The sequence below is a fragment of the Hibiscus syriacus genome, unplaced genomic scaffold (assembly GCF_006381635.1).
Source record: "Hibiscus syriacus cultivar Baekdansim isolate YM2019G1 unplaced genomic scaffold, ASM638163v2 tig00112491_pilon, whole genome shotgun sequence".
Taxonomy (NCBI): domain Eukaryota; kingdom Viridiplantae; phylum Streptophyta; class Magnoliopsida; order Malvales; family Malvaceae; genus Hibiscus; species Hibiscus syriacus.
In genome coordinates this window covers 38,357-55,117 of record NW_024063344.1, presented here as the reverse complement: position 1 = coordinate 55,117, position 16,761 = coordinate 38,357, and the positions used below count along the sequence as shown (strand labels likewise).

Below are 16,761 nucleotides of genomic sequence, written 5' to 3'. Positions count from 1 at the left end.
AATGCATGCATCTGACAAATTTCTAACCATTGCTTCTTGCATGAGTTCTTCAGATGCTCGTAGAATTAGGAGTGGAGAGGCTGATACTACCTGCTGTCCCTGATGTGCTGCGCACATGGACCGACTCGTTTGGATTTTCAGAGATGACGCCATCTGATAGATTAGAGTTTGTAGATTATACATTTTTAGATTTCCAAGGTGCTACCATGTGCCAGAAGCTTTTGCTTAAGAAGCCTTTACCAGAATCAAGCTTATCAATTGGTATTCCCAATTCCCTAGCCACCTAGTTCAAGTCTTAGTTACTGCAGTGAGTCACATTTTAGTTTCCACTATTTTCAGGATCCCAGTTTGGACTTCATAGTGATGCATTTGAAAGCAGTGATAATGTCAATGACGATGAGTCTCATTCAGTCTGTGAAGTATCCCAAGCAAGACAAATCAGTGAAAACAAAATTATGGGTGAAGGACTACTGGAGTATGTCTCACCTCTTCAGTAATCTATTTAGAAGAGAAAAATTGAAATTGGTAAAATGCATTGTAGCTTCATTTTTCCTTAGGATGGGCCAAACTCGAGATAACTACTGGCTTAGTATCCTAACGATAACCTGTAGTACACAACCTGGATTTTCATGCTTCAGATTGATAGGTTCTCGGTAGTAAGAGTGGCATCATGTTCATTGTTGTACCTTAGATCCTAATTTTTTTCAAATATATCAGTTACCAACCTTTTAGAAATGATCAACATCAAAAATCGCCTCTCTATTATCAAACACATATATAGTGTATACACTACATATTGATGATCTTACTTTCTTTGGGAAAATGCTCTTTACTAATATTGATTTTAGCATTTGGAAAAAGACCATGTGTTTTGTGCATATAGTTTGCCATCATTCTCTGTATATCCTCTTTAAAATTGTCTTGTTGGGTTCAATTGCAAAGTTGATAACTATTACTCATCTGGAAACCCATCATTGAGGCTTGTACCGAAGATTATATTGACCATCTATTGATCTGTTTATTTCTGAGCCTGTGGTTTTCTATGCATCTTTAAATTTGAAGAGAGATCAGTCTAGTGAAATCCTCCTATCCTCTAGAATCATTTGGGCTGAAGCATCACTTGGGGCCATTCATATTATGAGCAACTTCCTTTTTTTCCCCTCAAATTTGTTTGGTGTTCTATTCTCTGTTAAAACTTACTGCTTTCAACGGTGCTGAATATGCCAATTAAAGTCAGGTTTGACACAGTAGGAGGGATTAGTAGCAGTCAAAGCGATGTTCAGATTTTCGTTGCGGTACTTTTGACGACTCCAAAGCATTTTATCATTCCTTCATCAACCCCATCTTTCATTCCATTTTTCCTTTCTGATCCACATTTTCTCTTTCTTGTTTTACCAATTTCTTGACCCATTTTTTAATTACAGGTAAACCAACCTACACAAAGTGAGGCTCCTATCAATCCAGAGTGCTTAGCCGAGGATACCGGTTTGAAGAAAAGAAAGAGCATTCCTAGCAATTTTAACAGGCTGTGTAAGCGCAGGGAGATATGTGTAAGTAGGAGATGAGTTTTGCTTTCATGGGCATCCAAATTTTGCTGTCATGGATGTCTAAATATTCTGTACAGTTGGACACAACATCTCAAGCTCGGATAAGGTCTAATAATGTCTTAATGTATAGTCTAGGGAATAACGTTGTGTGTGCTCATTTTGAGTGTCCTCTGTCCATATTAATCATGCATGTATAATTCCCTTATTTTTTTTGAGTTTTTCATTTTTTAACAGTTTGAAGTGATTATAAAGTAGTATACGAATATAATTTCTTCAAGAAAAATATTTTCTTTTACCATTAAAGTCACTCAATTTTGTGTGAATCTCCTTTATTTCATGCTTGTTTGATGGTTTTGTAGTGTTGGGTGACAAGAAGCATTATATCTTGTAGAAGTATAAATGCCATTAAGCATCATAAAACTACTCAAACTAATGAATTATATGTTGATGAGGCTTTCCGTCCCAACACGGGTGCAGCCGCTATTGGCATTATTGCTCGAGACCAGCACGGAATGATGATGGGAGGGATGGCTAGGCGGATGGATGGACCGCACTCGATTGAGGCTATCAGCTTCACGAAAGGACTGCACACGGCGGCTAAGAATTAGGGCTGTAAAAAACTGAATGAGACCGACTTGAGTCAAAACTATTTTTGACCTGCACTGTGGCGATCCGAAACCGACACGAGTCGGAACTGATGTTGACTTGAACCCGATTTGGACTTGAAAATTGTGGATCCGAACCCTACCTGCATCCGACCTAAACCCGAATTGAACCGAAAATATGATATCCGAACCCGAACTGCATCCGACTGATATGAACCCGAACCCAAGATTGATCTGGTAAATAATTGGTATTACCCGACCTGTTTTCAACCTGACCTGTTTTTAACCTGACATGTTTTTAACCTGCTTGTAAATGATCCGACTTGTTAATGACCTGATCTGATATTTATCTGACTTATATATTACCATGGAAATCTTATAAATTATCAGTTTTTTAACTTATGATGTAATTAAAATATTAATATGATTACTTTTTAAATGTTATAATAAAATATTTTATTATAATAATTATATTAATAAATAGACCTATTATATAAAATTATTTAATAAAATTATTTAAATGTAAATTAGATAAAACATTATTAATAATGCAAAGGAAAATTAATATAGTTTAATTTATATAAATTATATAGTTTAATTTATATAAAGAAAAAATAATATTAATAATAAAAGTATTTATTATGTAATATATATTAATGGTTTACATTAATAATATAAATAATTTTGGCAATAAAATAATAATTAATTTGATAATAAATGAATATTAGTATTAAACGTGATTAATTCTCTAAAATATAAATATAAACTATACTGTTTAATTTTTGTATAAAAAATTATCTAACAATTATAACATAAATGAAAAATAATATAAATATAAACTATATCGTTTATATAAACTATATATTTTATTACTTTATATAGTTTATGCATAGTGTTTCTATAAATTGCATCGAATTGAAAATTTAAGAAGACATTTACAATTAAACCATAACTAAAATGAAAGAAATTAAAAATCAAATACAAGTGGAAAAATGATGATTGTTGGAGGAGTATGAGCTTAATTAACCCAAAATATCTTGTTGGACACTATATTTGACGCCAATTTCCCAAATTTTTCTATTCCATATATAAATTTTCCAATTTCCCTCTAAATTCTCAATTTCCATATATTCTCAAAATTTCCTAATTTCCCTCTAAATTCCCAAATAAAATCAAAAAATTTCACGCAAAAATATTTCTTTTAAAAAGTTTTCTTCCACCACTCACTTTGAATAATATATATATATATATATATATATAAAAGTATATACATAAATATATATATATATATATATAATTAAACATAAGTGACTAACATAAAAGATTTTAAAATTAACATTAACATTTAATAATTAACAAGTGTGAAGCCTCAAGATAGCCCTCCAGTTGTCCGTAGCAAAAGGACTCGAAGAGCAAATGATCAATGGACTCCATAGCATCATTTCAAATACAACATCTGCCATCAACTTGCATGACCCAACGCAATAATCTATCACAAGTGGGAAGCCTCCCTACTAATTTCTGCCAAACAACCTTGGCATCTTTGATCCTAATTTGCTCCCAAAACCGGGCAGCCTTCAAAGTAGCTCTGTTAGCCACATTTGCAAGGATAGGATAAGCTTCACGCCTCATTTTCATAAGTCTTCGAAGACTCCAACTAGCATTCATTCCCACATAAGCATGGATCCATGCCATCCGAAGGGATCCCTCCCCAGCAAGAATGGACTTTATCAATTGAAAACTACATGCCTTGTTCCAAGCTTTAATGTCTCATACCCCCAAGGCCTCCTTTAGACTTAAAAAAAAAAAAACAGATATGATCCCATCTAATTCGAGCACGGGTAGCCACATAGTCAGATTCCTTCCGGAATAAACGAAAACATAGTTGCTCCACCCTCCTAATAACAGCCTGGGGAAGAATGGGCTGTCTGCACCAATAGTTAGACATGCTAAATAAAACAGTTTTAATAAGCTATAACCTACCAGCATAGGCTGAGATGCCTATTGGAGCATTGAACCAATTTAGCCTTAATTTTTCAATTAACCCCACACGATCCTTCTCACTAAGTTTTCTTGTGACCAATGAAACACCCAAGTAACGCTCAGGCAAACGAAGATGCATAAGATTATACTTTTCTAAAAGTTGCAAATGTCATCTGTTATTTTTACAATTTAACATTTTTTTATGTATACAGAAAATAAATAAATAATTATAACCCATGCAAGGAAAACTCCATGACAGAGTCACTGCCGGTGGAAACAAAAATTCCTTCGTCCCATCTGGAAATTTTCATGCAAGCTTGACAGATAATTTCATATTTTAATAACAATGATAAATGTAATGTCGTTGAAAAAAATAGTTTATTGTAAAATTAGATATTAACACGATTGAAGTTATAAAATGCTTTAATTTATAAAATGGGTTCAAACAAATGGATAACATTGATATTATTACCAGAAATAAATGTTAAGTTGTCTAGGAGTTCTTATCATTAGGTGCAATTATACAAGGTGATTTATGCCACAATGGTGATATAATCTTTATGTGGATAGTCAGAGGAAAGATGATATTTTAAAAAATAATTATTTAATAAAATAATATTAAAGTATTTTAGATTGATCTATAAGAATAAATATAGTGTTTTTTTTTTAGTAGACCAACGTGCAAAGTGGCACGAAACGGGCGCTAAGTGCGTTCCGATTGCTTCTGAACATGGATGGAGGAGTGTCCAAGCTCCGGCGGCCACCTAATAAGGAAAAGGAAGTTCATGAATAATGATAAAGCACAATCTACGTGGCCGGAAACTATTGGTTAGACCCTAGAGAAAATATGAGTTTTATTTGACCAATAATAAGCGGGTGATAGATGTTTCTGTGTAACGAAACGTATTTTTATCATTGCCTCGATGGAATCGTCCCCCTCTCGCCGTGTTCACACTGTATTACAAGTATTTTCCACGGTATTATTTTTAAAAAAAATTACCTAAATTTACTGAATAGTATTTGAAACGACAAAAACACCCCTGCTTGCCGTTTCTATCCCATGCGGCCGCTGCAGTGTAACCATCCATTACTTGAAATCATTTCATTTCATTTATGGGTGATTTGGTTTAATAAGGGTCCGTTTGTTTCACATAAAATATTTTTCGAAAAATATTTTCTTCATTTTTCATTGTTTGATTGGAAGAAAATTGGTTGATCAACGTAAAACATTTTTCTGGTCAATAAAATTTCTTTTGTGTTTTCTGGAAAATGACTTACGGTATGATTTTACGTAAGCTATTTTTCGAACTTTTCGCTTCAAAGGATAAATACTTAAAATAATTTTATTTTATAAATTTAATATTAGTAAAATATTTTAATATCATTTTAATCAAAATATTAATTATTAAAATATTTAAAATATATTTATTAATATTTTCAATAATATAATATTATATTTTTAATATTATAATAAAATAATCAATTATATTATAATAATATAAGATATTATATTATATTATATTATAATAATATATAATAAATTATTAATAAAATTTATATTATTTATTAATTTCATAGAAATAATATTATTAAATTATTAATAATGAATAATATTATTTATATATTTAATAATAATCTAATAATATTTTAATAAAGATATTTAAAATATACTAATTAATATTTTTAAAATACAATATAATACTATTACTTTAATAAATAATTAATATAATTTATAATATTTTTATTTCAATAAATATATCAATATTAATATTTTTATTAATAAAATTATAAAAAAAATATTTTAATAATAAATAAATCGTTTTAATATTTTAAAAGTAATAATAATAAGTTTTATGATAAATAATATTTTTTATTGTATTTAATATTTATAATAAATAATTTTTAAAAAAATCATCAACTAGTGGAAAAGGGTTTAAACAGCATCGTAAAACGTTTTTCAGAAAATGTTTTCCAAAAAATATAATTTATTTTACGAAAAATATTTTTCGAAAAAAGATTTTATTGAAACAAATATACCCCAAATCTAAGATTATATTTGAGAATACTATTATTAAAATATTATATTACTTAACATATTGCTAAAATGATGTGTTATATTGTTTGATTTGTTTGGTAAAAATGTAAGGTTATAATGTTTTGTTGAAGAAATATAAGATAAGAAAACCGTATGTTTTATCAAATTGTCATTGAAATATATTTCCTTTTTTAACAATTTGAATTCTCAATATTAAACTCAAAATATTTACATGAAAGTTCATAAAAATAATATTTTTAATTTATAGATTTTTTCATTAAAATTTATACACAAATAATTTATTATATATTTTTTATTTCTTTGAAAATATAGAAACATATTTACACTAATATAATTTTGTGTTTATTTTCAGGTACCAATATATTGGAAGATGTATATACTTACACTGATATAAATGTGTTAATTGATACACTTTTTTTTATTTTATTCATGCTACATGAATGAGTTGTACAACGAAACATTATATCAAATTATTTGACAAAATTAATAGACAATATAAAAAATATAATATATATTTTTGTATGAAAAGCAATACTAAAAAATAAATGTAACAAAACACGTACAAAAAATAAAACTTGAATCGAACACATACATAATAAATAATTAGAATAAAATAAAATTTGATATGTGTTTATTTTACTTTTTATTTTGCATACATCATATTATTTTATAATAAGTATTAAAAATCTAAAATTATTAAAAATAAATAAATAAATTATTTCAAGGTATTATTGTCTAAAGAAAAATAAATTATTTAATACTTAAGAAAAAAAGAGGAAATAACATTTTCAGAACAGTACCTCAAAATTGTTATTGTTGGGAATACTTATTACCCTTGAAAGAGAATGTTATTAAACCAAACGTGGATATATGATTTTCCTCTAATAATAATTATTTTCGTGACCCAACGCGCGAAAAATAAAAATGTTACTAATAATACTAATAGATTGGTGAGATATCAAACTAAATAACTTAATTTTACTATTCTTATTAACTACAAATAATTGGTAATAATTGTCCTCCACGTAATACATTGTAAGACCGGCAAAAATGCTCCAATGGAGTTTTGAAGGATAAAAATGGATGATATTGGCGAGGAGAAAAATTATTTTTCCATATAGGTGCTATGAACAATATCGTCGAAAGACACCGAGAACAGTTGGTGTCTTTGGGAAGACGACCGGAGTACATGACGTCTTCAAGCTTCGATCGACCCACCATGGTTAGCCTCTTTCTCTTCATTTTCTCTTTTCCCTCCCTCCCTTTATTCTCTTTCACTGATATAGCCTCTTTCTACCTCCCTTTCTGCTGCATATTCACGTTTAAGGCAACGATGAAGGCGAAGAGTCAGAAGACGACATGTGCTTCAGCTATCTTTCAGAAGACGATATATGCTTTGGCAGTCTTTCAACGTTCACTATAACTTTCACCCATTTCAATAAATATTTTTTGTTCTCTCATTTTAGCCATTTTTTCCCAAAGCTCCATGGGACTAAAATTGCCTTGTAAGACTTAAATCACACTATTAAACATTTATATCAAAAATCAACATATATCGATGAAGATGCATGGGTTATTTTTTATAATTAAAATATTTTTATATTTGTTTTATGATTATAAAGATTAATTTTTAAAAATTTATAATTATTTTTATAATAATATTATGAAAGTTTATGATTTTTTTATTAATATAAGATGATTACAAGTGATAGTATATGTTCTAAAGGCTCTCAATCATTTAGTAATGAATATCCGAATACTCTACGATCGTTGGTGCTTGAACCCGAGATTTATAGGAATAACAAACATCTCTTTAACCATTAAAGTAATTTGGTTAGTGCTGTTTTTTATAATAATATTTTTAAATTTTATAATTAATATTATTACCTAATATTCTTTTAAAAAACATTATATCCCAATAGAGATGCACCAATTTTTAATTCAAACGGAGTTTTGATATTAGAAATGGAAGAATGAATTATTTTGTCATGGTTGGGACGGAGAAATCAAAGATAGAAAAGGAATTGGAAGTGAGTACGATGAAATTAGGGCTTAAAGAGGTGGAAATTAAAGAATTGGGGATTAAAGAACCGGTTGAAGGAATGTGCAGTCAAAACGACACAGGACTTAATGTTGAGGAAATGGGCTTAGAGTAAGCTGACCCACTAAATTAACTAAGGCTGATTTGGTGGTAAGCAAATCCAATGCAGTTGGAGGAAGTAACGGAAATGGTACAATGTACAACATAAAACATAATGGAGTGTACTGGAAAATCTAGAAAAATATCTAATGAAAATTCTGAATTCCTTTTCCTTCTTCTTCTAAATTCTTAATCCTTTCTGACCTAAACATAACAATTGGTATTCAAAGCTAGGCTAAATTTGATCCAATTTTTTTTTCAAGCTGGGAAAGACTAAGAAGACGCAGAAGATGGGGCAGACCGAGCAAACCAAAGATACCATGGATGATCCTGATGGCTCTCTCAATGCAGAAGTTTCTGTTTGGTGGGTCAACCAAAAGCTGGAATGAGAGCAACGATTGGAATCTTTGGAGAAGACAATGAATGAGACTAATGGTTATTTGCAACAGCTCTTGAGTCTAATGCAGAAAGCTGGAGATGAATCGGGTCAATCTTCACCTGCAACAAATCAAAACAATATGACAAAAACTCAGCCACAGATAATAGAAAAAACACCTATACAAGTAACTGTTATTGATGACCGAGAGAAATATTCATTTCAACCGATGGAACCTGGGATTTTAGCTTCAAAACCTATATTTCCTGGAGATAACTCGAAGATACCTTCTACAGTGCATAAATTGAAATTAGGGGGAAATCCACCAGCACTTGGGGAACCATTGGTCCTCAAATATTCTAAATTAATGGAACAAAGCCATACATCCAATAATATGGATATGTTTACTCCTAGACCAAAAATAGAACTTCCATTTTTTATGGCTGTAACCCAAGGAGTTGGGTGCGGAAGTGTGACAAATATTTTTCTATATTTTCTATACCAGACAGTCAGAAGCTGGAAGTGGCTGCTATGTATCTAACCGGTAGGGCTGAGATTTGGTTTGATGGCTATGTTATGAAGAAAAATCGAGTCTCTTGGCATGAATTCGTGGCAGACATTACCCACAGGTTTTATGATAAAGGGTATATTGATGTTATAGATGAGTTTAACAAATTAACTCAAACGTCTTCTGTGGAAGAGTATGAGGATAAATTTGAAGAACTTCAACCTTTTATTCTTTAAATTAATCTTGGATTGGGGGAGGAGTACTTTGTTTCTTGCTTTTTGAGTGGGTTGAAAGACGAGCTCAAGCACAAAGTTAAAGTTCTTGAGCCTAAAACAGTTATTGAAGCTGGTAGAAAGGCTAAGATATATGAGTTATCCATGGAAGTTGAAAATAGAAAAGGGTGACCCGTTTTTAAGTCGAATTCTGTTCTGCCACCTACGAGAATTCAAGGGATTTCTCTGATGATGAACCCTAGACTTTTGCAACCTCAAACTAATGCTAAACAACAGTTGGTGGATTATCAAAGAGCTAATGGACTCTGTTTTAAATGTGGAGACAAATATGGCCCTGGGCATCAATGTAAACAGAAACAATTGAACATGATGGAGGAGGATGAAGGCCACGACTATGATGATCCTCCTTTAAATCAAGACAATCACATACAACAACAACTATTACAAGAGAGTGAACATGATGATGGAGCTCTAGAAATCTCCATTAATGCTCTAAATGGTACTGCTGGTCACAACACCATTAGAATACAAGGTACTGTTAATACTAAACTTTTGAATATCTTGGTGGATAGTGGGAGTACCCATAGCTTTATTACTCCACGATGGGCAAAGGAAGGAATGGAGGTAGTACAAACTGACCCTTTAGTCATCACTGTGGCTAGTGGGGAACGACTTCACAGTACAACGAGAAGTAATCAGTTTACATGGCATATGCAAGGATATGGCTTTGTACATGATTTCATAGTACTACAAATGGGGGGAAGTGATATGGTTTTAGGGGTTGATTGGATGAAGAAATTCAGCTCTATTACCTTGGATTTCAATGAGATGACATTAACTTTCAAGAAAGATGGGAATCTTATTTCATTGCAAGGTGGTCATCGAATTCCTTCTGTTAAGATGATTTCGGGAGACAAGATGCAGGAATTGACCTCAAAACAAACCGAGGTTATTGGAGAATTCTATTAGTTAAGTGCAGAAGTTGATTATCAGGAAGTTCCACTTATTCTTCAGCCCTTACTGGAAGCTTATCAGCAAGTTTTTGATGAACCAAAAGGACTACCTCCGGTTCGAAACCATGATCTATTATTCTTAAAGCTGATGCTCCACCAATTAATTTGAGACCATATCATTTTCCTTATCAGCAGAAATCTGAGGTCGAAAAACAGGTTAAGGAATTATTGGCTGCTTCTATTATCCAGACCAGTAAGAGTCCGTTTGCTTCTCCATGTTTGCTGGTTAAGAAGAAGGATGGTACTTGGAGGTTTTGTGTCGATTATCGACAACTCAACCAATGGACAATCAAGAACAAATTTCCTATTCTTGTAGTTGAGAATCTTTTGGATGAGTTGACAGAGTCAACATTTTTTTCAAAAATTGATTTACGGTCAGGATATTGGCAGATCCTCATCAAGAAAGAGGATGTCCATAAGATAGCATTTCGAGCTCATCACGACCACTTTGAGTTTAAGGTAATGCCATTCGGCCTAACAAATGCACCAGCCACATTTCAATCTTTAATGAATGATATCTTTGGATAATATTTGTGGAAGTTCGTTTTGGTATTTTTTGATGATATTTTAATTTATAGTCCTTCTTTAGAGGACCATATGCATCACTTGGAATTGGTTCTGCAAATTCTTAAAACTAATCAGCTTTTTGCAATGAGGGAAAAGTGTTTTTTTGGACAACAGCAGGTTGAATACTTGGGGCATATTATTTCTTCTAATGGGGTTGCCACAAGCCCATCTAAAGTGGAGGCAATGAGAAATTGAAAGCTTCCTAAAAATTTAAAATCTTTGCGTGGATTTTTAGGGTTGACTGGCTACTACAAAAAAATTATTAAGAACTATGGAGAGCTTAGCCGACCTCTCACCAATATGCTGAAAAAGGAAAATTTTCTTTGGTCTGCAGCTACTAAGGAAGCTTTTGAGCTATTAAAGGATGTTATGTGCAGAGCCCCTGTCTTAGCTTTGCCAGATTTTCAAAGAGTTTTTGTTTAGAGACTGACGCAAGTTCTCGTGGTATTGGAGTTGCCTTGTCTCAGGAATGTCGTCCTATAGCTTATCTTAGTAAAGCATTAGGAGTTTGACATGCAGATATGTCCATCTATGAGAAGGAATATTTGGCAATTTTGATGGTTGTTACTAAATGGAGACATTATTTGGAAGCTCGACCATTTATTATCAAAACTGATCATGAGCCACTCAAACATTTATTGGAACATAAATTAACAACGACGATCCAGAAACGAGGCCTTATTAAACTTCTTGGACTCGATTATACAATTAAATTCAGAAAAGGAAGTTCAAACAAGGTGGCTGATGCTTTATCAAGATGTTTTGAAGAGGAGTCTGAATTTAATACACTCACCACCACTATGATTACACCTGCTTGGGTGCAGGAAATTGAAGCTACCTATATTGATGATGATTTGGCTAAAATAGTTATTACAAACCTTTCCATACAAACTATAGGACCTTAACAATGGTCATATATTCGAGGAGTGCTTCGATTTCGGGGAAAAATATATGTTGGGACTAGTGGTACATTGAGGCAAGAATTACTTAGAACTTTTCATGATTTTCCCTTGGGTGGACATTCGGGTGGTCAATCTACTTAGCAACGTATCAAGAGTTATTTTTATTGGCCTGGGCTAAAATCTATGATTCTTACTCATGTGCAACAATGTGATATCTGCCAATGAACGAAGAGTGAGCATATTTCTCCACCAAGTCTATTGTAACCCCTTCGTATTCCTACTCAAGCTTGGACTGTTATTACTATGACCTTTATTGAAGGGCTTCCTACTTCATCTAAGTTTAATACGATTCTAGTGGTTGTTGATAAATTTATCCATTTATATCCCTTTCTCATCCATGTACTGCTGTGGAAGTGGCTCGAAAATTTCTAGATAACATTTATCGACTTCATGGTCAGCCTCAAATTGCAATATCGGACAGAGACAAAATCTTTACAAGTTTGATTTGGAAAGAGTTTCTAAAATAATTGGGGACATCTACCCTATTCAGTATTGCCTTCCATCCGGAAACAGATGGCCAAACGGAAAGAGTTAATCAGTGCTTAGAGCAGTACCTACGCAGTCTATATTTTTTGAAGCCAAAAGAATGGGCGAGGTGGCTACCTCAGGCAGAGTGGTGGTATAACACCAATTTCCACACTGCCATTGGCACAACACCATTTCAAGCACTATATGGCTATGAAGCCCCATTATTACAACAACAGACTACTACTCCAGTACAAACAGTTCATGAGATCATGCAACATAGAACATAATTGAATAGAATTTTAAAGGAGAATTTATTGCTAGCTCAGAATCGAATGAAACAGCAAGCAGATAAACATCGTACTGAACGAGAATTCCATGTGGGAGATGATGTTTACCTGAAATTACAACCGTATAGACAAATTACATTGGCCCTGAGAAAGAACTTGAAGCTTTCTGCCAGATATTTTGGTCCTTACAAAATCATTGAAAAAATTGGTTTAGTTGCTTACAGACTTCGGTTGCCTCCACATTCCAAAATTCACCCATTTTTTCATGTGAGTTTATTAAAGAAAAAGATTGGGTCGAATATGCTTACCTCTCTCGATCCTCCAGAGGTAGGGGATGATGGACAATTGAAAATTTATCCAGCTATTGTTCTTGAAAAACAGAGTGTGAAGTGTCAAAATCGGCCGGTGACTCAGTTGCTTATTCAGTGGTCGAATTTGTCACCGGAGAATGCAACTTGGGAGGATTATTCCGCCTTGAAGTCTCAATTTCCTGATTTTGATCCTTGGGGTTAAGGATATATTGTTGGGGAGGGTAATGTCATGGTTGGGACGGAGAAATCGAAGATAGAAAAGGAATTGGAAGTGAGTACGATGAAATTAGGGCTAAAAGAGGTGGAAATTAAAGAATTGGGGATTAAAGAACCGGTTGAAGGAATGTGCAGTCAAAACGACACATGACTTAGTGTTGAGGAAATGGGCTTAGAGCAAGCTGACCCACTGAATTAACTAAGGCTGATCTGGTGGTAAGCAAATCCAATGCAATTGGAGGAAGTAACGGAAATGGTACAATGTACAACATAAAACAAAATGGAGTGTACTGGAAAATCTTGAAAAATATCTAATGAAAATTCTGAATTCCCTTTCCTTCTTCTTCTAAATTCTTAATATTTTCTTACCTAAACATAACATATTTTGAGAAAAATACAAAGGAGAGCATTTTTCATCTTTATAGGGATAAATTTGTCATTTTAATGATATTCCGCAGGTATTTTTTCTCCCAAAATGTTATGACAAAATTTTGACTACAATGATTTTATTCAAAAATGAAAACAAGCACAATTAATTTCTTTAATCAGCGGCACAACATGAATATTCAACCCAGATCAAGGACGTTATTCCTAAAGCAGACATGAACCACAAGATCATAACTCAATCCAGCGGCTGATATTAATCTATTAGAACCTTCCCCCTCTTTTATATCTTTCCCTTCCATGAAAGTGTGCTTGTGCTCAGCTCGTGTCCATTACGTGGTTTAAAAGGTGTTTCATCTTTCTTTCAATTCATTAGTCTAGCTGTTACTGCACAAGAAGGTTATTGTCGATTTGGGTTCGGATCTAAATTTTGAGATTTTTCGTGTTTGATTTGAATTTTCTCATTTTGTTAATATGAATCTGTTTTCGTTAAAAAAACAGAGAAAATGACGAAGTGTTACCCAACTGTGAGCGAGGAATATCAGAAGGCAGTTGAAAAGGCTAAGAGGAAGCTCAGAGGTCTCATCGCTGAGAAGAACTGTGCCCCACTCATGCTCCGTCTAGCGTAAGCTTCTCCTCTTTTATTTGTCGTCTGATCTGCAGTTTTGATTTTGAGATTGATGATGTTGATGGATCGGACGGTGATCGTGGATGACAGATGGCACTCAGCCGGAACTTTTGACGTCAAGACTAAGACCGGTGGTCCATTTGGAACCATGAAGCAACCTACCGAGCTCGCACATGGTGCTAACAACGGCCTTGATATCGCCGTCAGACTTCTCGAGCCGATCAAGGAGCAGCTCCCTATTCTCTCCTACGCCGACTTCTATCAGGTTTTAGTTTTAATCGATCTTTTCTTCCTCCAGATTTATTAGGTTTATGTGTGATTTGACCGATTTTGGTTCCCCCCTTTTTTGTTTGGATAATTTGTAGCTTGCTGGTGTCGTCGCCGTTGGGATTACTGGTGGACCTGAAATTCCATTCCACCCCGGAAGAGAGGTCAGTCAAGTCAACTGCTACAGTGTTATTGTTTCTTTAACTGTCAATTTTAAGAAACACGTTAATGCAATTTTACATGTTCACGGCTTGACCACGGGATCTTGCTTGTTTCCTGAATGCAAACTTAAGTTTATATCAACTGATTTCAATGAAAGCAAACGTACGTTTTTCATTTGCAGAGGGTAATTGCCTTTGTAATTATTGTCCCTTTCACATTTCAAAACGGTTAGATTTATAGAAGCTGTAGTTAGTTTCCATCGTTTAGAACAAGAACTTAAACAACTTTTAATCTTTGACATTGTTAATACTGGTACTCCTTTTGTGAAAAATTCCAGGACAAGCCTCACCCACCACCTGAGGGCCGTCTTCCTGATGCTACCAAGGGTTAGTGTGTACTATTTATTGCGAATTGCCTTTGTTTATATTGAGAATAAGATTGATTGCTTTGATTTAGTTGATGATTTCAATTTAATCCCTGTGATGAATATCTTGCAGGAGCTGATCATTTGAGGCAGGTCTTTGGTGCTCAAATGGGTCTCAGTGACCAGGATATTGTAGCTCTTTCTGGTGGCCACACCCTGGTAAATAAACTTCAAATTCCAATATTTTCTTTGAGCTTGATGTGTTTGTTATTTGTGTATCCGTTTAATGATTTTTATGTTTTTTTTTGTCTTTGATATAGGGAAGGTGTCACAAGGAAAGGTCTGGATTTGAGGGACCATGGACTACCAACCCTCTCATCTTTGACAACTCTTACTTCAAGTGAGTTTCTCCTTTTACGGGTCATGCATTTTTCTTCATTTGTTGGGAGTACAAATCTGAAATCTGTAAACTTGATGCTAATTCGGTTACATTTTTTATAGGGAACTCTTGTCTGGGGAGAAGGAAGGCCTTCTTCAGCTACCAACGGACAAAGTTCTCCTTTCCGACCCTGCTTTTCGTCCATTGGTTGATAAATATGCAGCTGTACGTAATTTTTCCCTTCATTTCAGTTGATAAATCTGCTGTTCAGAAGTTAAATTTTGTTTATTTATTGATGGTTTTCACCTATTTGCAGGATGAGGATGCCTTCTTCTCCGACTATGCTGAAGCTCACCTGAAGCTCTCTGAGCTAGGGTAACTTTTGCTACTTGAATTATGTTCTGCAGCTTCGCTCCTATTCTTTTTAACTGATGGTTTCTATTTCGTCTTGCAGATTTGCTGATGCATAAGCTGGTGGTTGCGGAACAGGGTGAAGCCAACAACTTTTGCCTCCAAAATGTATTGGGTTTTGTAATCTCAAAGAAGTTTAGTTAATAGGCAGTTGTTGCTTGAAGAATCTGGGTATTTGCAGTTTTAATTTGTTGAATGGATTTTGTGGAGATTTCTGATGGAACTCGAGCATTTTCTCGATAAATAATACAATTTCCTCCAAAATAGCGGATCATTTTGCCTTTTAACTTGGCTTTCTAGTTGGATAATGCTTATGTATGATCCGCATTACTGCAGCTACGTGACCTCTCAGCATGCTATTACCGATTCGTTTCCTTCTTGATAATTCTGTTCTGTCTATGATATTTGAATGCTCCGACTTCAGATTACAATGCACCAAAATCGGTTACATGTAGTGTTGGTTGTGGGTGATCTTTTGTCATTTCTGCCTCTCTATTTTCCAGACTTTTGGTTCGACTCAAGTGGGGCCTTTTCCCTCAAGGGTGTATTCGTCTCTTCCAAATTAAGTTGATAACGAATTAATTTGTGACATTATTTTAATAAAAAAATTAAATTAGAAGAAATAATATAAAAACATATTTTTATATACAATTTTAAAAAAATAAAATATAAACAATTAATTTGTTAACATATAACAGTTACACAACTAATAATTTATAATTTACACACTATTAATACACTAAATATAAATCTACAGCATAAATTTTACACCTTTTATTCCACATGTTTTTTAATATACAGGATCAAGATTTTTTATTCATTGTTAGTTGGTGATAGATAAACTTATCTTTCTGAAGTTGATGACACGCTTATTGCATCAAGTGATAGGTCGTT

The 16,761-nt window shown here is 33.3% G+C and overlaps 1 protein-coding gene across 1 annotated transcript; it reads left to right on the top strand.

The window, feature by feature from the left end:
• The first annotated feature begins 14,077 nt into the window (after window positions 1-14,077).
• On the top strand, window positions 14,078-16,136 carry LOC120180125 (L-ascorbate peroxidase 1, cytosolic-like). The gene is made up of 9 exons (XM_039185519.1): window positions 14,078-14,281; window positions 14,375-14,549; window positions 14,650-14,715; window positions 15,051-15,099; window positions 15,211-15,296; window positions 15,398-15,477; window positions 15,579-15,681; window positions 15,773-15,831; window positions 15,911-16,136. Exons 1-9 carry the CDS (start codon window positions 14,163-14,165, stop codon window positions 15,924-15,926), a joined length of 753 nt encoding a protein of 250 aa, XP_039041450.1. The 5' UTR covers window positions 14,078-14,162; the 3' UTR covers window positions 15,927-16,136.
• Window positions 16,137-16,761: the final 625 nt, after the last annotated feature.